A 19,426-nucleotide genomic window follows, 5' to 3' on the forward strand; every position below is an offset into this window, starting at 1 on the left:
AGGGCCCTTCATCCAGAAAAGTTTTTAAAATGAACACTATTTATCAAAACAAGATGCTTTAGGCTGTCACATGATCACAATCTTCGTTTGCCAAACCAAAAGTTTGGAAGTGCCCCTGGGCAGCCAACTCCTCTGGGTCAGCAGCTGTGCGGTGAGTGCGCTTGGACCCAGGGGCCACCCGGATGCTAAGTGCTCACATCATGAGAAGACATGATCTAGAAAAATTCAGAGAATGTAGAACAAATATAGGCTCTTGCTTCCTTATCAATTCCGTGGCAGAGGGGATGCTGGAAATATCCAGAAGCAGTAAAGGTTTCGGTGTGCCGTGCCCATCCCACGCCATGAGCCCATCCCATGGCTCCCATAGCAGCCGCTGTCCGGGCCAGCAACAGCACCTGCTGGCACCCGTGGGCACCTAGGTACTTAAGCACCGATTCTACAGAACAACAACTTCTAAATATTTATGCTTAAACTCGACTCCTGAGTGCAAATAGAAAGCTGAATGACTATGCACTTAAGTCCCTAATAGAAAATGCAAAATGCAGAGAAGCCTGCAGAGACACTTTTATCTGCTTATTCAAGAACCAACAATTTCCTGGAGAGGCCACTGCTCCGCGCTTCCTCTCTTGCAGAGCAGTAGATGACATGACCAGCCTGCTCAGAGATCGGCTTATTTCTCAATTAACTAAAGGTAAAAAAAAAAAAAAAAAGGTTTGTCTGCTAACATTCTCTACAGAGAGAGAAGAGCATGGGTAGATACTTATTTCAGTTGTATTTCCAAAAGAAGATTATAAGTTTTAACCCCCCCCCCAACTCGAAATGAAGTGTGGAGAAGGCCCACTGCCAAAAATTTCAGCACTGACTTTTTTTCTGCCAAAAACCACAATAAGACTTCAACAACGCATGCCTCCTTTGCCAGGAATAATGTTATTTTATGTGAAAATTGTTTCCTTCTGCACATCTGTATTACCCAGGTTCTAATTTTGCTATGCCAGGAATCAGCTCTTTGCGGTTAAGAGAGGGATCGATGATTGTTTCTCTACTGGGTAGCAAAGCCTGAAATGTGGTAGGCTAGTTAGAGAAATGCGAAGACTATATTCTTACAAGTTTTTTTATTGTATGCTATAGTTTGACCCTCTTCCTTTGGTGTCTGGCAAGTTACGGAACTTGTCGAAGGTCCTCAGAAAGCTTGGTTGGTTTATCACACAACGTCTTCCAAGAGAGCACACAGCGCACTGACGAAGTAAAATAAACATTGAGGACAGTGCCGTACAGGGGTCTACTGTCTTTCTTTTTTTCTTACATTTTTTGAGATATATCTTTTTTTTTCCAGAAAGTGATTTTAGATATCAAAGAACCTTGGAACCAAAAAGGAACTTAGAAATTCTCCAGACCACATCTCTCGCCTATAACATCTGCATCAACCCATATGTACAGCAAATATTTACTGAGCATCTTCCACACTATGTACTAGTCAATAGCATCCATTTGAGTTCCTTCCAGTTTAAGCAGTTTCCCAGCCTTTCAGAAAACTCATGAAGCTTCCCCCTGGGTCAGTTCTAATTGCTAGAATGACCTCCTCAATTTAAGCCTAAATGTAGTTCCCTATAACTGCCACTCATGGGTTCTAGGTCTTCCTTCTGGAGCCACACAGGACGATCTTTGAAAACCCACATCCTCTCTTTTCTAGGCTGTGAAACCGAGGGACCTTTCAAACATTCCTCACTGGCCACTTGCTGCGGTTTCCAAACCCTTCATCAGTTTATCGTCATTGTCATTGGAATCGCCTACAGCTAGTCAATATCCTCCTTAGGGTGACAAGTCACAAATTTAACCTGATAATCTATTTCAGCTAAGGTGGCCCGGGAAAGTCGGTGCAAAAGCAGCGAGCCCATTGCATCCGACAGCAACGCCGTGAATCTGTGTGCTGTGTGGCCTGGGCGAGTGTCCCCTTCAGAGCTGCGGCTGCTCGCTGGTCTTCATCAAAATGCTTTTCTCAACTTGTTCAAAGTTCACATTTGAAAATCAGTTTCATGTCCTCAAAAGTCACGTGGTAACACGACTAGAAGAGCAGTAAATGGGAAATCGGCAACTTCTCATTTTCTTGCGAGAGCAACTCTATTTCTTTGCCTCTTTGAGAAGCAAACTGGTTTGGTGGAAACAGAACGGGATGTAAACTGAGACCCAGCTTGACTCCCAGCCCCACTGTGCGCTCAGCAGGCCCCTGCCTCCGCTGCACACAGTGGGTGCCCACTCCTACTTCCCAGAGCGGCTCTGACCATGGAAAGGGGATTCGAGTGCCCGGCCTGGCGCCTCCGACTGAATACAACAGTTTTCAATTCGAAATACGCGCTTGATTTTTTCCCCCTTTATTTTTCCTCAGCAAAACCCAAACAAAAATTTACTATCACAACATTCCATAAGTTTGTGAGGAAAATTACATGTCCAAATGCACGACGGATTGGACTGCGTACCTTGCTCTCTCTCGTTGCGGATGGATATCAGATTTCCTCCGAATGCTATGCAAGCTTTACGTGCCTCGGACCACGCTTTTCTTTCTTCTTCAACAAATCCAAAGATTTTGATACACTGGGATGAAAGAAAAGGATCCACAGGGATTAACTAAAGATAATAGTGGAAAGGACTACTGAAAGACATTAAGATTATCTATGAAGATTATAGCTAAATATAAATTCCCTCCCAACCAAATAGACATCTAAAAACTTAAGTCTGTTTCATTACAAACTTTCTTTGCAAAGCTCTTTTTTCTTTTGGGACAAAGGGTACAACTATTTGGATAATATCTTCATATACGGTCTTAATTTCCATAAAGAATTTGACGTGGGAATCTCCACCTATTCTTGCGGACAATTTTTCTCAAGTGACGAAGTAAAGCAAAAGTTCATTTTAAGCTAAAGACTTGCATTGTCACTCTCCCTATAAGGACCAATGTCAAGATTGCAACGCGAGCCCTGACTGGTTTGGCTCAGCGGTTGGAGCGTTGACCTGTGGAGCAGAGAGTCCTGGGTTTGGGTCCCACTAGGGGCACGTACCAAAACAAAAGGTTGCAACTCATTTTTCTTACCTTGTTGTTGTAGAAACTCCAACCTTCCTTGCAGCCTCCTGGGGCGGAGGGCGTGGTGGGCATGGCTGTGGCGTTGATGCTGCTGTTATGCCGCTGGCAGATGAAGGGGTTTGGATAACCACAGTTAATGTCGTTCCAAAACCCTGCGAAGAACAAGATAGCTCCATTAGACGGGCGTGCTTAAAAACGCATTCATGTATTATAAGCGTTCTCAAACATGGTTTAGACTACATTCCACTTTAATTTATACAAGGACTCAAAGCATCACTGCAATACCCTTTCACTCTCTCACTTAAACTAATGATGGCTCAACTTTATAGAGAGCTTCCTATGAGCCAAGTACATTGTTGGGATTGCAGATGCATTATCTAAATAGCCAGTTCTAGAAAATGATAATAATGTTACAATAAACTTTATATATACCAAGCATTTACTTAGTGTTTTTAGATGTATTATTTTGTTTAATTTTCTCAATATATAGGTTCTGTTATTATTCCCATTTTGCAGATCAAGACATGAGAGAGGGATAAAAGAGATAAACATTCTGAATAATTTCTTCAAATCAGAACATAAAAAAATATTTCACAATGCCCTGGCCGGTTTGGCTCAGCGGTTAGAGCATTGGCCTGTGGTCTGGAGAGACCCAGGTTCGGTTTCCGCTAAGGGCATGTACCTCGGTTGCAGTTTGTCCCCGGCCCTGGTTGGGTCGTGCGGATGGCAGCCACTCGATGTGTCCCTTTCACATTGATGTTTCTCTTTCTCTCTCCCTCCCACTCTATCTGAACAACAACAACAAAAAATATGGAAAAAAATATTTCATAAACTGAGAAGTATCATTTAATAGAGTAAATGTTAAGCATCCATTCTCTTTAAAAATTTAATGATCATGCGGCTAAAATTAGAATTCTCCTTTATTCTCTCTTCTTTTCTGACTTACGTGCACAAGTTACTGTTTTATGCTCACAGAGGTAGCATAGGACACATTACACCACAAGGCAAATTCAAGATTATCTACCTGAATTTGAATACATGACCACACAGTTTTCGTCATCATTTGCAAAATTGGGTTCACCTGGAGCCCAAGCCACATAATTCACCTTGTTTCCATCCATCCAACTGGAAAACAAAATTCAGGCATTTAGCAACAATCCAACCATTAGAATGATTGACTACAGCTAGTGGTGGGAACAGTCAAGTCAGTCAAGATGAAGGGACCACAGGATGCGAAGCTAACAGAAGAGAGGTTCCAGAGAGACTAGTAGGAAAACCCGCAAGGTGGCTGGTGCCTCTGGTGCATCTCTGTAGCAACCTGAGGCCCTGGCTACTCCGTCTCCCTGGGAGAAGCTGCCTTTAGTCTTGAAGGGGGAGAAGAAACAGAGATGCCGATCACTCTGGAAGTGGGCCAGAGCAAATATCCTCCCATAATACTTCTTAGGCATCATTCCCACAAAACACAGCCACCCATACAGAGGCTGAGAATATGAAGTTTCTCATGAGTCTCTTTCTCTAAATTTCACGTTTACTCTGATTTTTCTTAAGTTATGTGGACCAAGGTTTATTTTAATAAATTATAGAAACCCAGAGACATTTCACTGGAAAAGGACTAAGAACAAAAAACGGGGGGAAAAAATGTCCTCAGAGGAGGATAAAAAAAAAATTAATAAAAATCGGAAAAAAAGTAATGGGTGTGAGTTTAGGTCTCATTACACAGAAATGCCAATAATAGTCACAGGGAACATGTGTGGCTCATACATCTGAGCGTGAGCCAGGAAGACAAATCTCTTCAAACTGAGAACATGTATATTAATGAACAGGGAAAGAAACCCCCAGATTTACTAATGTCCTCCCTCCCACAGCTTGTCCTGGCCCCGGACCCAGTGGAGAACAGCCGAGTCACTCCTTTGAGGAGAAAGCGTCTCATGCAGTTAGAGCAGGTTTTCAAGGTTGTGATGTCAAAGCAGTGTGTCAGGCAACATGAAAGGACCCTTCGGTTCTGTGCACCAAGGAGTCCAAGTGGGCATCGTAATTTTTAAAATAAAGTCTGTATTCAAATGCATATAATCCATCTTCTTAGTAGATTCGCTAACATGTGATGGCAGTAGAAAACAAAGACAGGTGAAGTTTTGCACGATTAAATCAGATTTTTAGTTATTTGAGAATGAGAATGCTGAAAATATTTAACAGGATTATTGTAATTCTTTTTGGTTTTCTAAAAGATGAATTTTAGATTGAGAACCCTGGTGGATATTTTAAAAATGCATTCGGCAAAATAAAGTCCTCAAAATAACTTAGGTGTTTATCAGATCGCTATCTTAAGTGAAGTCATTTTATTTTTATTTACTTACCTAAACTTTTTATCCAAGCTGATCAATAAACCAATAAAGTATGCTGGTTGTGCATCATTCCTGTTTACCTAAAACATGGAAGTTTACATAGAGTTCAATCTATACTTATATAATAAGCAAATTCTTAAATAAAACCTATACATTAATGAGGCAGCCTAGTAGGGTCTTTTTCTAAGAGATTCATGTAGAAATTCCATGGCATATTCAGTGTTATGTTTTTCATAGAAATAAAAAGAAAAATATGCACATTATAAAACGACCTGCATTTATAAAGCAAATATCTAAAGTCACTCTCTATAATGTCAAATGCCTATTAGTAATTCGGTTGTTGAAGACCATCTTTTAAACAAAGTTGCCATTTGGTATTCTGTGCCTAAGGAAAGACTTCTTCACCCATGTATATATTTGTGCGATATTAGGAAATATCCTGAGAATTTCAATCCAAGGTGTATCTCCAAAGATGAAATCAGACTACTCTCTACTAGCTTTGCAATCAAATGAATTTTTATTTCTTCATCACTGTTCAACTCTTTTCCTGCTCTCTCTCCTACCTCTTTTCTGGCAAAACAAAAAACAAAAGCAAAAAAACAAGAATGTCATGGAAATTTTTAAAGAGAGAGATTGAGCCAAGCACTATTGGAAAAAAAATGAATTATACCTTCACTGTTAGCTGAGAATTTTGGTACAAGCAAGAAAGATCTTTATATGAATAATCAAGCTGTACTATCTATTAACTAAAAATTTGGTCCAACTAAGATCGATCTTTAGATTAATAATCAACCTGCCCCACACACAAAGGATTGATATAAACAACTAGTCAGGAGTTACAATCTGTGAAAATCAAATTAGTGCACTCAAAGTCATGAGGCATGGATCCTGGCAAAACTGCCTCTGGGTTCTGTGATTCTGCACCGAAAATTCAAGCAGTCAGATCACCCCTTCTATTATGGCCAACACCCACCCCCAACCCCACCCCAGCCCCTCCGGCATTTATATCTTTACCCCTGACCTTAGAAGGTGCCGATTCAGCACATAACTTAACATTGCACCATTTGTACCACAGGGTACCAATTGCAGGCATTATCTTTGCTTATCCCACGTCACTGGTCCATACGTAAATTAATCATGTTCTTACATATTTCCATAGAAACTTCTTTTCACTTTCACTTTGAATAGAAACAAGGTCACCAAAATTCTTCTTGCAGAATTCTCGTGCATTGTCCATGGTTTCCGACTGTTTGCTAAAGTAATACTGGTAGTCTTTGTAAATAACCCACCCATCTTCAGTGACTGGTGGATCTAAAAAATTGATTTAAAAAAGGTGACACATTTTACTGTGGTGAATTCATGAATCTGGTATGGATGGTGCACAGAAATCAAGAGGGCAGAGTAGCTGTATCAGAGGCATCTACAACTTCGAGAGCCCCAAATAAGCAGGATGCTTATGCCAGATACAGACTGAATTACCTGAAGCCAATGGCCACTTCCCACCAACTCCATTAAGACTCTACTTTCCCGTCCCAACTAAGTTTCATGTATCTCTACTGGGTAAAGGAACTCCCGGCATTACTTTCATCAATAGGAGCCCGTAGCTGGAAGGATTTACATCCGTGCACCCGTGATGATCTAGGTTTAAGGAGCGGAGGCTGTGAGAAAGCAATGTTCCTCTTACTATAACAAAGAGTTTGTAACAGATGGACTTGGGTGTTTCAGTCCAAAGGGAGAACCAAAGAATTCACAAAGCAGGAGGGCTCCGACGGCTTCCGCCAAACCATACCATTCTGTGATTCTGTGATTCTGTGATTCTGTGCTCATGTAGGCTGAATTAGAGCCCCAAAGATCTCTAGATCCTAATCTCTAGGATCTGTGAGTGTTACCTTATACAGAAAAGGCACCTGGTAGGTGTGATTAAGTTAAGGGAGATGGAGAGATTTCCCTAGGTTATGTGGGTGAGCCCTGAATGTCATCTCAAGTGACTTGATAGAGGGAGGCAGAGGAGATCTGCCTGCCCAAGAAGAAAGCAACGTGACAAGCAAAGCAGGACGCCACCCTGCAGGCCTGAGGATGGAGGAAGGGCCAGAAACAAGCGCAGGGCTCGCTCTGGGAGCTGGTGAAGGCACGGAGATAGATCCTCACTCTGAGCCTCGGGCGGGAGGACGGTCCTGCCAACACCTTGATTTCAGCCCAGTGACACTGAATTCCTATTTCCAACCTCCAGAACTGTCAGGGAAGGAATGGCTGTGACTTGAAGCCACCACGTGATGGAAATTTGTCACAGCAGCCCTCAGAAGCGAACACATGCGCTCAAGAAGGAGCACGTGCTCTCGGATTTGATTCATTCACACGCATTGTACTAACAACTGCCTGATGCTTGCGCTCTTGAGCATCTGTCTGCAGAGAAAGATCCAAACTTGCATGAGGTTCTCAAAGATAGTAGGAACTCCTGCTCTCTGCGTTCTTAGGGCAAGTACTTTTTCCATTGTGAGAGGAGAGAGGGGAAGAAAGGCTATCAATATGGAGATCAGAAAAGAAAACACTTACTGTCTTCAGGAGCTGGTGTTGGCTCAGGTTTTGGTGTTTGTCCTGGAAAACAAAACAAAATTAATATACAATATGCTGCACTTGGGCTATTATAGATTCTTCTAGTTTCACTGTTTTCAATTTAGCTAAACACTTCTTTGTTCCCCCACCCCCACGCCCCTTGGCTTCCACTTTCCAAATCTCCTGTCATGCGGTGGAGGAGGAGACCAGAAGTCGGAGTGAAGAGCTTAAAAAGTAGGTGCAATAGCAGCCACCAGAAATCCAAAGGGAGCTTCTGGGCCCAGCAAGCATGTCACAGAACAGAAAGGAAAGAACATGAGTTTAGGAATCAGAAATCCCAGATCTGGGTTTCAAATGCTTACTCTTAATTTTGTCAGCTGTAAAAGGGAGTCAGTAATATGTGTAAATAGGTGGGTAAGATGTGTGAGTTACTGGTATTTCGAAGGTGCTCAATAGATGTTATTTTTACATTCACACATAATTAGCTGTGAAATCACTTAAAATTTCATTATTTGAAATTATTTGATGTGAACTATTTATTTATGAAGTATACTTTCTTCAAAGAATCTTATTTTTTATTCAATGTATGTCTTACTAAAATTTAAATAATTTTCTTTCCAAGTCATCGTGGATATATCTGGACTCTGTTGGAATCTGATAAGAGGACTCAGGTTACTTAGCTTTTGGTTTAATATATTCGACATGCATAAGACTAGAAGTATTCATGATAAATAAGAAAAAAAGACATAATAAAACCATTTGTAGCTAGAACTTTCAAGAAAATCTGGCCACTACTGATTCCTCCACTTTGAAAACACTTCTCTAAGCAGAAGGAGTAAGAAAAATAAGCAGTCAGACAGCAACACTGTGTCTCTAGCAGTAGGTCTGAGACAGTGTCCAAGGTTTCCCAGCAGAAGGCAACATGGTTCCCTTTATCTGTTTACAAAAACAAGTTGATGTGTATTTTGGTTCAAGGGTGAGTCTATTTGGTTTTTTATTTAAACATAAGAGTCTGGTTCCTCTGACCTCCATGCCTGACTTGGATCTGTGGGACTTCTTGAGTCAAGGTCATGACTGATAGCATGCCCTGCTATTTTTTGACCATTGATAACATGGTGGGTCCTCCAAATGGTGTCTGTTCTTTGTATTGAACATCTCCTTGAGAAATCATACTTAGAACATTTGGACTTAGGAAATTTTTCACCTAATGTAGGTCAAAGGGTGACCATTCAAAAAAAAGAAATGGTATAGTAACTGCTCTGGTCACGGAGTAAAACACCCGCTCCTACCACTGTCGAAACTAAGCCAGAAAGCACAGCTCATGGGAACTGCTCCCAAGGACGTGACTCTAGTCTAGGATCCCCGGGTGGCCTTTTGATCTTCTGTTCCTTTGGAACATTTATCTGTGTTCAGCAACCTCATTCTCATCCTGTGAAATGATGGCTCCAGCCAGTTTCTTTCTTTTTTATTTTGTTTGTTTGGTTCCGCTAATAAAGGGAAGATATTGAGATGTCAGGAGGTTAGCCCTTCGAGCTAAGATAAAGGAAAGAACGGGTTATCATACCTTTATGTATCTGGCAAATCCAGTTCTTAAGATGTTCACAGTTAATATCATTCCAGGACATAGAAGAGTCGCCTTTCAACTCTCCACAGTATTCAGTATTTCCATAATTATTAGGTTCTCCAAAAGCCCAATTTTCATAGGAAACCTATGTCAGAAACATTACATAGCCACCATTTATATCAGCCCAATGCCACTCATTTACCCAAACAGGAAAGAAAGATATATTTACATTTTTAAATCCATTTCCTTTTTTCAGAACCTTTGCTTCTGAAGCAAGATTTAGAAACGTGGATGGGAAAGAGCTTCCATTACATGGAAACTTTTGAAGTTGAATAGAGTCTGCTATTGATTCTTTTAAAATTTTCTTTACTCTCGTTAAGTAGAATGGCTCTAGGGCCACAAAAGTGGGATTTATACATAGAAAAAACTTAGCAAAGCAAGCTCCTACATTTATAACCCGTTCTTAAGGGATGACATTTCAGTGTGATGTTGGGAACTTTCTCTTTACCAGATGGGTAGCATAAAGACATGTATTCATTCTTTTTACAGAAGAAGCAGACCTGTGACATACTGCTAACAAAGCTACCGATGTCTACCAAAATGAACAGTGGAAGTAATTGGGGGGCTGGCTTTAGGTCCCCTGTGGAGTTTTCAATGTGGAATCATGGTCCACAGGGTTCTAGACTAAGCATTATGATCTATTTTTTAGAGATATAATATATAAAATGCAAATATCAATGGATCCATAAAATATACCATAATTCCCAAGTTCCTTATTTTACGTAAACTACAAGAATGAGTGTCCTATGTTTTCTTTCATCTGGTCTACATGATTTCACCTTGGGTGAATAGGAGAACTATACTGGGGCAGGGACACAATAAATAAGCCTAAAATAGTATTTATTCTTCATAGCAAAATGTCTCTAGCTATCATAAAAATATATACTACACAATAAAGTAAGAAAATGATATATTAAATCGAATCACTCACAGGAGAACCATCACTCCAAGTAAAGCCCTCTGAAGGGTTTCCATGTGTCAAGCCCAACCAAAACAGTTCGTGGTACTTTCCACTAGTCCTACAATATACAAGACATGAAGAAGGCTTATGCGTGAAACAAGTTTGGTTACCTATGAAGACTAATCAAATTCGAAGGTTACCTCCAAAATAAAAACTAGTTAGTACACAGATAAAGAGATTCAATGATTAAGTATAAGCATTATTCGATAGGTGTGCATTTTGGTAGACCCCATAAATATCCTAAAATCAAGCCGCTGTTTGAGAATAAGTAAATACAAAGCCCCGAAAGATAGTTATCTGGTTATTCATTTGACAATATGTATTTAGTGTCGTACGTTTCTAGAGCCACTCATCGCAGGATTTATATAAAATTAAGGCATTTAGAAATAAAACTAGATGAAAAAGCACCCATGTATTTGGAATATGATATATCAATTCAAAGAAGCAACAGAAGCCAACCATTTCGGAATCATTAACACTTTCTCAACATCATTAGCACCAAGTCAACAAAAGAAAAGAGTATTATGTAGAAAAGATACTTACGTTATTAATCGCCAAATTGTCTGCTGTTCCTCTTTGTTATTGATACTCGCTAGATCTCCACCCAGAGCTTTACAGAAATCTTGAGCATCAAACCATGTCTTCTTCTCATGGGTTCCTTTTGTAAACAGCTAAAATGAGATGGTTTCAGGAGTTATTTCACACTTCATTGCTTATCAACTCAAGGGAAATAATTAATTACTTTTGATGGGATGTCCTTTATAGAAAAGCAAGACATTGCAATGGCCCCACACAGTATAATTCTCTTGGTTAAAAATCAATGTATGGGTGACTATTGAGGTAACAAAATTTGGGGGGTGATTTTGTTGAGAAAACCTTAAAACTAAAATTATGTAATCGTACAGGAGAAATTAGATTAACATCTTAGAAGCTTTAGGCATATGGATTAAGCATACAGCTCATTGTAGAAGACAGGATTAATTTGGTTAAGTATGAAATGTAGCGTTGAGACAGGAAAAGATGCAAAGAAACTTTTGATACAGGGAAAGTATACATGAATAACAAAAAATTTAAGGAGAACAACTTCTCTAAGATCGTGCCACAGATAGTTAGCCTGTCAGACTGGAACAAAGAATAACCTGGCAGGCAGCCTTTCGACCCTTCGTTGGTGGTGTCAAAACTGCCTTGTCTGTTTTCTTTACAGAGGCCTACGTTCACAACTATGGGAGCACACGTGAGTGTCACAGTGTGTGTCACTGTGGATTCTGTTTCACTGTTATCAGTCCTCTGGATTGAATCACAGAGGTCCTGAGAGCATGGTGGCATTCAGTTTGGTTTGGTTTAAATTTCTTAGCTGATTCTTTAGGCTGAAGGATATTTCAAATTCTTTAGTAGCTTTGCAATTGCGACTTACCTTGAAACACAAGCTTGTTTTACTGGTGGTGCCCCAGTCCTCTGCACATCTGGGTTCAGGTGTTGTTGTGGGCTCCGGTGGGCGAGTGACTCCTTCTGCCCAGTGTTTGCACACAAATTTTGCCTTTTCTTCACATCTCAGAACATCCCACAAGCCTCCTGCGATGCCAGTTCTCATGGCAACACACCCTGGTTTTCTCCCTGGGTTAAATACAGAGAGTTCACTTAACAGGTTGCTGCTGAAGGCCAACCATGTTTGCAAGAGACAGGCCAAACCTGAGCGTGGACTGTGTGATGAGGGAATGAAGGGGAGAGAGCCTGTGGCATCTGGCAATTTCTCTGTGCTTTTTTTAATCGTTATTTTCCTTTATTTGTGTGGCCTGTGTCTCCAAATGAATTATGATCTCAAAGGTCAGGGTTTTGATAACACTTTGCATTTCTAACATCCAGTAGGGCCCCCCCCCCCCAAGACATTTAACAATACAACCATTTTAGCATAATACAATTTACTATAATGGCAAAAACAGTGGTTTAACATTTCTTTCTTTTTAAAAATAAATATTTAAGATCCCTTTTCCCCCCCTCCGAGGGTTTGTGTCCTGGAACAGAAGTTTGTTACAGACTTCAAAATGAGATCATTGGAGTGAAAGATTTCAGTTAGGGTTAGCTACTCAGTCACTCTGAACTTGTTGCCCATCTTAAAATGCAATGATCACTGCCTACCTTACAGAGTGGTAATGCATTTTTTCATGGATAAAAAAAATACATAAAATAAAAGGAGGACTATGTCAAGCTTAATAGATTGTAATTCTGTTTTGCAGTTATGATAATTTCCCAGTAGTAATTATGACAGAGCTTTGAAAACATTAGGATTCTTTCTGCTGAGATGAGGTCATCTTTAATTATTATTCATTTAAAGGACATTAAGTATTTTAGAGTAACTCTCAAAGTTCTAGGGAGGTCCGTCTTTTCCAAAATATTTTCATGAAGATCCCTGATTCCCTACGGCTTCAGCTTCATCCGCTTTTGTCCTCTAAGAACACTCCAGGATCAGTGTTTCCAGCTCCCACGGCTGAATGAACACCACCAGCAAAATTAAGGAGTTTGTCCTAGAGTAATAACTACCATTCCTACCAATATTTTTTTAAGTGTTCACTCAGTTCTTTCTCTGGATCGCAGGCCGACGCTCTAACCGCTGAGCCAAACCAGCCAGGGCTCAGTTCTTAATATATTCTCAGCTATTTAAAAATGAACTCAAGTCTTACTATTTTTCAGAACATTCAATAATTAAAAAAGAATTACACTATCCAAATTACTGATCTATTTACCCTATTTAGAGCTGGGAATAAGAATGAAAAGAACTCCTGAAGATTAGGACATTTTAGGCTAACCAGTCAATTCATACACTTAAGTTATTGTTCCTTCTTTAGCTCTTTGCCCAGGCTCTAGAAACATTTGCTATACAGGATGTTGGATTTCCCGGGAGTTGTTACACCAGGGTCATAGGCTATGATACAAATGTATAAAGAAGGCAAAGAACCTTTCAGAGGCCCTTTCAGAAGCTACTCACGAGGCAAGCAAATCAGCATGTACAGGGAGGCAGGTGGTATCGGTGCACGCAGCACAGATTTGGGAATTACACAGATTAGACTAAATGTGGTCGGAAGCTTTCTAGTCACATAAACTTTGATTCCCAGTTTCCACATCTTTAAAATGAAGATACATAAATTTACCTTGGACGTTTCTTATAAAGATAAAGTAAAATCCAGCTCATATAAAGGACTAAACAGGACAGCACATACCAGGTACAGAACTGAGTCCCACGTAAGCCTACCTTTTGCTCCACCAACTCAAGCACACTGGTATCTCTAGTCACAGTGGCCCTGAAATGGTTTATGTCCCTTTAGCAGAGTTTAAGCTTTCAAATAAAAGTTAGCCATCTGAAATATATGTGACCATTTAGGATTTCATAAATATTTTTCAAAAGAGCAGTAGCCGATAACCCAGCAGTTTTCCCAGACCATTGCAAACGAATTGAATTTTTAAGAAAAGAGAACAGCCCTGGCCAGTTTGGCTCAGCGGTTAGAGCGTCGGCCTGCGGTCCAGAGAGACCCGGGTTCGGTTCCCGCTAAGGGCACGTACTTCGGTTGCAGTTTGTCCCCGGCCCTGGTTGGTCGTGCGGGTGGCAGCCACTCGATGTGTCCCTTTCATGTCGATGTTTCTCTCTCTCTCTCTCTCCTTCCTCTCTCTCCCTCCCACTCTATCTGTACAAAAAATGGAAAAATGTCCTCGGGTGAGGATAAAAAAAAAAAAAAAGAAAGAAAAGAGAACAGAACAGAAAATACTGAGAGCACAATTAATTTACATCGTCCATTTGGGCAGGAACACAAGGAAATAACAGGCTTTGCCCGATGGACGGCGCAGTGATGCAAACCCCAGCCCAAAGCTCACACACCTGGCATGTCTGAGTTCCAGTGAGTGAACAGAACCTCCTCCTCGATGGTCCACTGAAAGGTCCCTTTGTTCTGTACATCTGAAAGTCCTGTCCAGAAATATTTTTCAGGCCTCAGTCCAACGAAACTAGTTAGAAAGGCTTGCTCATATCTAAAAAGCAATAATAATAATAAAAAAATTTTAATAATTAAACCCAATTTTAGAAATACTGATGTAAATTTTTCTCATTTTCAATGTCTCTCATTTCTACATTTGAGCTATGATTTAGTTGGTAACCCAAACATATTTTGTTATATTTATGCATCATTTACATTGTGCAAATGTTCACTAAGAAAATATGCTCTCATGAAGGAAAAGTCCCATACAGCCGAATGAATAAAATCATTTAAATATACTCAAATCACTGCTCTCTATTCCGCATCAGCCCCTCTGCCCTTCTCAAAATGTAAGAGAATTCTGAAAATGCAAAGAAACCCATAGCATTTTAAAATACGCTGTTTAAAAATCAGTCCACTTTTCAAATACTTCAAATGCTCTGCACAATTTTTGGTTGAGGGCTCCTAATATTATCAAGGATGACACAGTGGGAAAGTCTATGTGGATTTCCCCCTCAACTGCATTCTCATATCTATGCTCAGAAACAGAAAATTATCAAGAAATGCAGAGAAGCAGAGATTCAATCTCTAGAAAGAACTGGGAGCAGAATCACAAATCCCAACATTTTCTCTCCCTTTGGATCTCATCTGTGTATCTGGCAGAATACAATGTGGTTAGTGAAGGAATCAGTTTGTCTTGATTGACAAACACTAGACAATGAGGCAGCAAGATAGACAAAAATCTCTCTTTGGAGCCAAGGAGAAGTGGTGTCCCAAGTCTCCAGGAACGGAGAGGCGTGGGTGACTCCAGACAGAGCAGACAGGGAAATGCAGAGGAAGCTACAGTAACAGAACATGGGTTTGACCCTACACTGCGTAATTCCATTCCCTAAACCGAACAAGCCAAATATACATATAGTTCCAAAGTCAATTTTTCTTAAATGTCTACAAAATAAGTTTAACCACGGAGTTAGTGACCCTCTGAATAGAAATATCATTGAAAACAGAAAGGAAAACATACATCAAATATGAAATGTGGGAAAATCTCCGCTCCAGTAGACCGAAGGATTAATGACAGTGCAGATCGGAACTTGTCCCCACCTTACTTAGAGATGGGCGGCTCATCTCTTTGTCATAAGGTAAAAAGTATCTATGTTCTGATTTCCAGATGTTAGCATTGTGTCAGGGTGACACTGTATTAGATATTTAATTGTACATGAAAGGATGTAGGTTAAAATACAGGTTCTCTTTAAAGACTACAAATTCTATCACATCTTTCATTTTGATCAAAGGATTTTCAATATCAATAGCATCTATATTTTATTAAATCTGCCTTAAAAGGCCAACAATTATAAATTAATGAACTAAAACTCAATAATATTTTCCCTTTTACTGCAAATAACATGGACATTTTAAGTTTTCTTTTAAGTTTCTCCTGGGCTTATTCCAGTGCTTTGCAAACAGTAGGGGAAATTGAATAAACACTAAAATCTAAAAAATGGCTGGGACTCTAGAAGTCAGAAGTTATATAAAATTTTATATGTCATATGATTTTTTTGCTCTATCAGTTTAGTAAACCTAGGAAAGAAAAGAAAATAATGAAAGAATGGGGAAAATGAATAAAATATTCAGAAAACCTCTGCCCTCTTTTTTGGTGGAAAATATAGTAAAGATAGAAAGTGGGATTTTTCAGCTGAACATTTTTACTTATTTTTTCTGCTTCAAAAAATTGACATATCAGAAAATGTTAGCTCCATAAATTACATTTACTGAGTATTAATAAACAGTTCTGAATATTGCTTTATAGAACTAAAAGTAGCAAAATATTGTAAAATCTTTGCAATGAAGAAATCAAATAAGAATATGATTTTTCATCTTCTGCTTTTACAAACCATACCTCATGATCACATGTAATTTACTCAGAAATTTAGAGCACATTGATACCTGGACTTTCCTGAAAACTTTTCATTATTTGACATTTTAAAATAAGATTAAAATTATTCCATACCTGTTTTCAACCGTTGTTAGGTAAGACTTCTCATTCACACAGGTTTGGTTTGCTTCTGCAAAGGTTGAAAGTGTGTGTCCAATCAGATAGCAGTAGAAGCCATGTCTTTTCCAGCCCTATTAATGTTATCAAGCAGATTATGTTATCACACATATTTATTAAATATTATTTTTAATAATCCCTCTATCTTGAAACATAGATTGATAAACAAGAGAACTAAAAGAACACAAATCTGAATAATTTGAAATGCAATGAAAATCATTTCTATGAATAAAAAAAACAGGAGTGAGTTTTTCCTCATATGACCAATTATGATCCAAAGTTGGGGGGCAGTCATTCTCTGTCCTTCTGAAGCATTCTCCCACAAAATGACTTGCCAAAATGTTTAGCAAGGCAACTGAACAGAATGGCTAAGATTTCGGTTTCAGAACAGGCAACTACAGAAAATACTTTGCAGAATGGCAACCCTGGTTGCCTATGGAGCCAATAGCAGGTGGTGAGCATAAAGCCGTATCACTGGTCAGAGGAGAGTATTTATCAAACTTCCGGCAACATGGTTCCCCGTCCACACTTGTCACACACGGAGATGCTAAATAAAAACATAACAACCAACACAAAAGCCATACTAGAGTTTGAGAGGTAGGAGGGGAGATCTCCAGGTCCCAAAAAGGAATAGAAACCTAAAAGCTGAAACGGAAAGCACACGAGCTGAGACAGCCCAGGGTGCAGCGAGCCTAGATCAGGGCACTGGCGTCTCGGGCTGGGCTTCCTGTCCACACAGGTTAGGACATCGCCATCAGCCCGGCCGTCAGGAGACGGAACCAATAAAATCAATCCAAATCTCAACACATCATACCAAACCTGCAGAATAACAAGGATGAGATCTTAAAATCAACTAGAGAGAAAATATAGAAGACTCATTTTTTGAAATGGAAGGGTTACTCAAAAAACAGGAATTCCAATGGCAAAAATAAAGGCCAGGAGAAAGTAAAATAATATATAAAGTGCTGTCAGAAAACAGCTGTCAATCTAGAATTCTAAAATGACCTGTTTACGTTATTATGCAGGGTGAGGATAAATTCAAGACATTTTCAAAGACAGAGTGTTTTCCTCTCTCAGAGCACCACTGGGAGAACTTCTGAAAGATTTACTTTGGCAAGAAGGAATTTTAAATCACCAGCACTGAGTGGGCTAAAAGTCTACATTGAGCAAAGAAATCAATAAGCATCTTAGTAAATCCAGATCTAATTGCCTGTGCAAATCCAGATCTAACTGATTGACTGTGGGAAGTTAAATAATGGAATCTGAGCAAGATCTGCACTTTAGTTAGTAATATTGTATCCATGTCAATTACCTGGCTGTGATCATGTACCTAGTTAGATAAGATGTTATCTTTGCAGTGAATGATAAAGCGGAATTTCAAGTGCTGTTTTTTTGTTTGTTTGTTTGTTTGTTTTCAACTTTCTTGTGAGTCTAACTTTTTTTTTTCAAAAATTAAAAAATTAATGTTAAAGTAGAATAATAATCTTAATTTTGTTCAGGAACCAGAGATGCTGAATAATTTTAACTTCAAGTCAGGAATACATGTTAAAAGCATAAGGTTAACCATTTGAAAAACAGTACTAGAATGTATAATTCCCAAATGCATAGAAGAGAAAAATGGAGTAAAAATACTCAATAGAAACAATGGGGTGCACGAAAGGAGAAAAAGGATAATAAAATGGAATGGACAACAAAATATGCGCAAAATAAGATGGCAGAAACTAATCCAAATATATTAGTATGTAAAACAAATCTAAACTCATGTCTGCCAGTTACAAGCCAGAGTATCTCAAATTAGATTAAATATGAAAATGCACATATACACTTACGAGAACCATTCTTAAAACAGAGTGATTAAAAGCAATTAGCTGGAAAAAGAGATTCTAGGGAAACACCAAGCAAAAGATATCTTCTGTAACAATATTAGTTAAAATTAACTTTGTGATTAAAAAAAAGCATTATTATGAATAAAAAAAAGTAATTCCATAATTAAAGAACTGATTCATCAGGAAGATATAACACAGATCAAAGTATATAAAGCAAAAATTGGCAGAAGGACAAGAAGAATATTTTGTGCAGCAGACAAAATATTAGAAGTATAGAATATCTGGATAATATAATTGCTAAATTTTATCTAGTCAACATATACACATCTCTGAACCCAATTAGCAAAGATCATTCTGTTCAAGTACATATGGAATATTTACAAAAACCAACTATGAACCAGACCATAAAGAAAATCTCAACAACAACAACAACAAATGTTATAAGCTCACAGTACAGGGAAATTAAAATCAATAGTACCCCCCAATTATTTAGAAACAGAAAACAAACAAAACCTCCATCACTATTACCAAAACCCCCATCATTATCAACATACATATGCATATGTACACACACACGCGCGCGCACTTCTACATCATTCCTGGGTCAAAGAAATCTTAATGGAAATAAAAATATTAGGGATTGAATCATAATAAAACACTGTATAACAATGCGTGGTGGTTGTTCCATGGCTTCAATCACTACTTTCACTTTTGTAAGCATTTTAAAACATATTCATTTTAATATCATATCCATTAATTCCATCCTCTAAAGCTCCTGGTGCTATATCTTATATTTTTAAAATTTAAACTCATCTGTGGGACTCTTAGCCTGGAAAAAGAGACTTCTGTATAAAGAGAATTCACATTGCATCGGTAGACATCCTAGAATATTAGCAACTCAGGACCACTTTATGTTAATTTCTTAGCTCAATGTTTCTCACAAAGGTAAGCAATGAATTGAAAATTGAATCCCAGATCAATATGACAAGAGACCCGTGATTCTGAATTCTCAAAAAGACCCTACACCACTAG

The 19,426-nt window shown here is 39.0% G+C and overlaps 1 protein-coding gene across 1 annotated transcript in view; it reads right to left on the bottom strand.

Moving 5' to 3' along the window:
* Window positions 1–19,426, bottom strand: part of MRC1 (mannose receptor C-type 1) — a 92,403-nt gene that overhangs the window by 24,878 nt on the left and 48,099 nt on the right. Inside the window, exons 10-21 of the mRNA XM_036277665.1 lie at window positions 16,527–16,642; window positions 14,425–14,573; window positions 11,971–12,170; window positions 11,100–11,227; window positions 10,527–10,614; window positions 9,536–9,680; window positions 7,972–8,013; window positions 6,566–6,729; window positions 5,431–5,498; window positions 4,101–4,201; window positions 3,086–3,228; window positions 2,475–2,589 (exon numbers count right to left, since the gene is read on the bottom strand). Coding sequence (XP_036133558.1) covers window positions 2,475–2,589; window positions 3,086–3,228; window positions 4,101–4,201; window positions 5,431–5,498; window positions 6,566–6,729; window positions 7,972–8,013; window positions 9,536–9,680; window positions 10,527–10,614; window positions 11,100–11,227; window positions 11,971–12,170; window positions 14,425–14,573; window positions 16,527–16,642 — 1,459 coding nt within the window. The remainder of the gene's footprint in view (window positions 1–2,474; window positions 2,590–3,085; window positions 3,229–4,100; window positions 4,202–5,430; window positions 5,499–6,565; window positions 6,730–7,971; window positions 8,014–9,535; window positions 9,681–10,526; window positions 10,615–11,099; window positions 11,228–11,970; window positions 12,171–14,424; window positions 14,574–16,526; window positions 16,643–19,426) is intronic.

The sequence above is a fragment of the Molossus molossus genome, unplaced genomic scaffold (genome assembly GCF_014108415.1).
Source record: "Molossus molossus isolate mMolMol1 unplaced genomic scaffold, mMolMol1.p scaffold_m16_p_1, whole genome shotgun sequence".
Taxonomy (NCBI): Eukaryota; Metazoa; Chordata; class Mammalia; order Chiroptera; family Molossidae; genus Molossus; species Molossus molossus.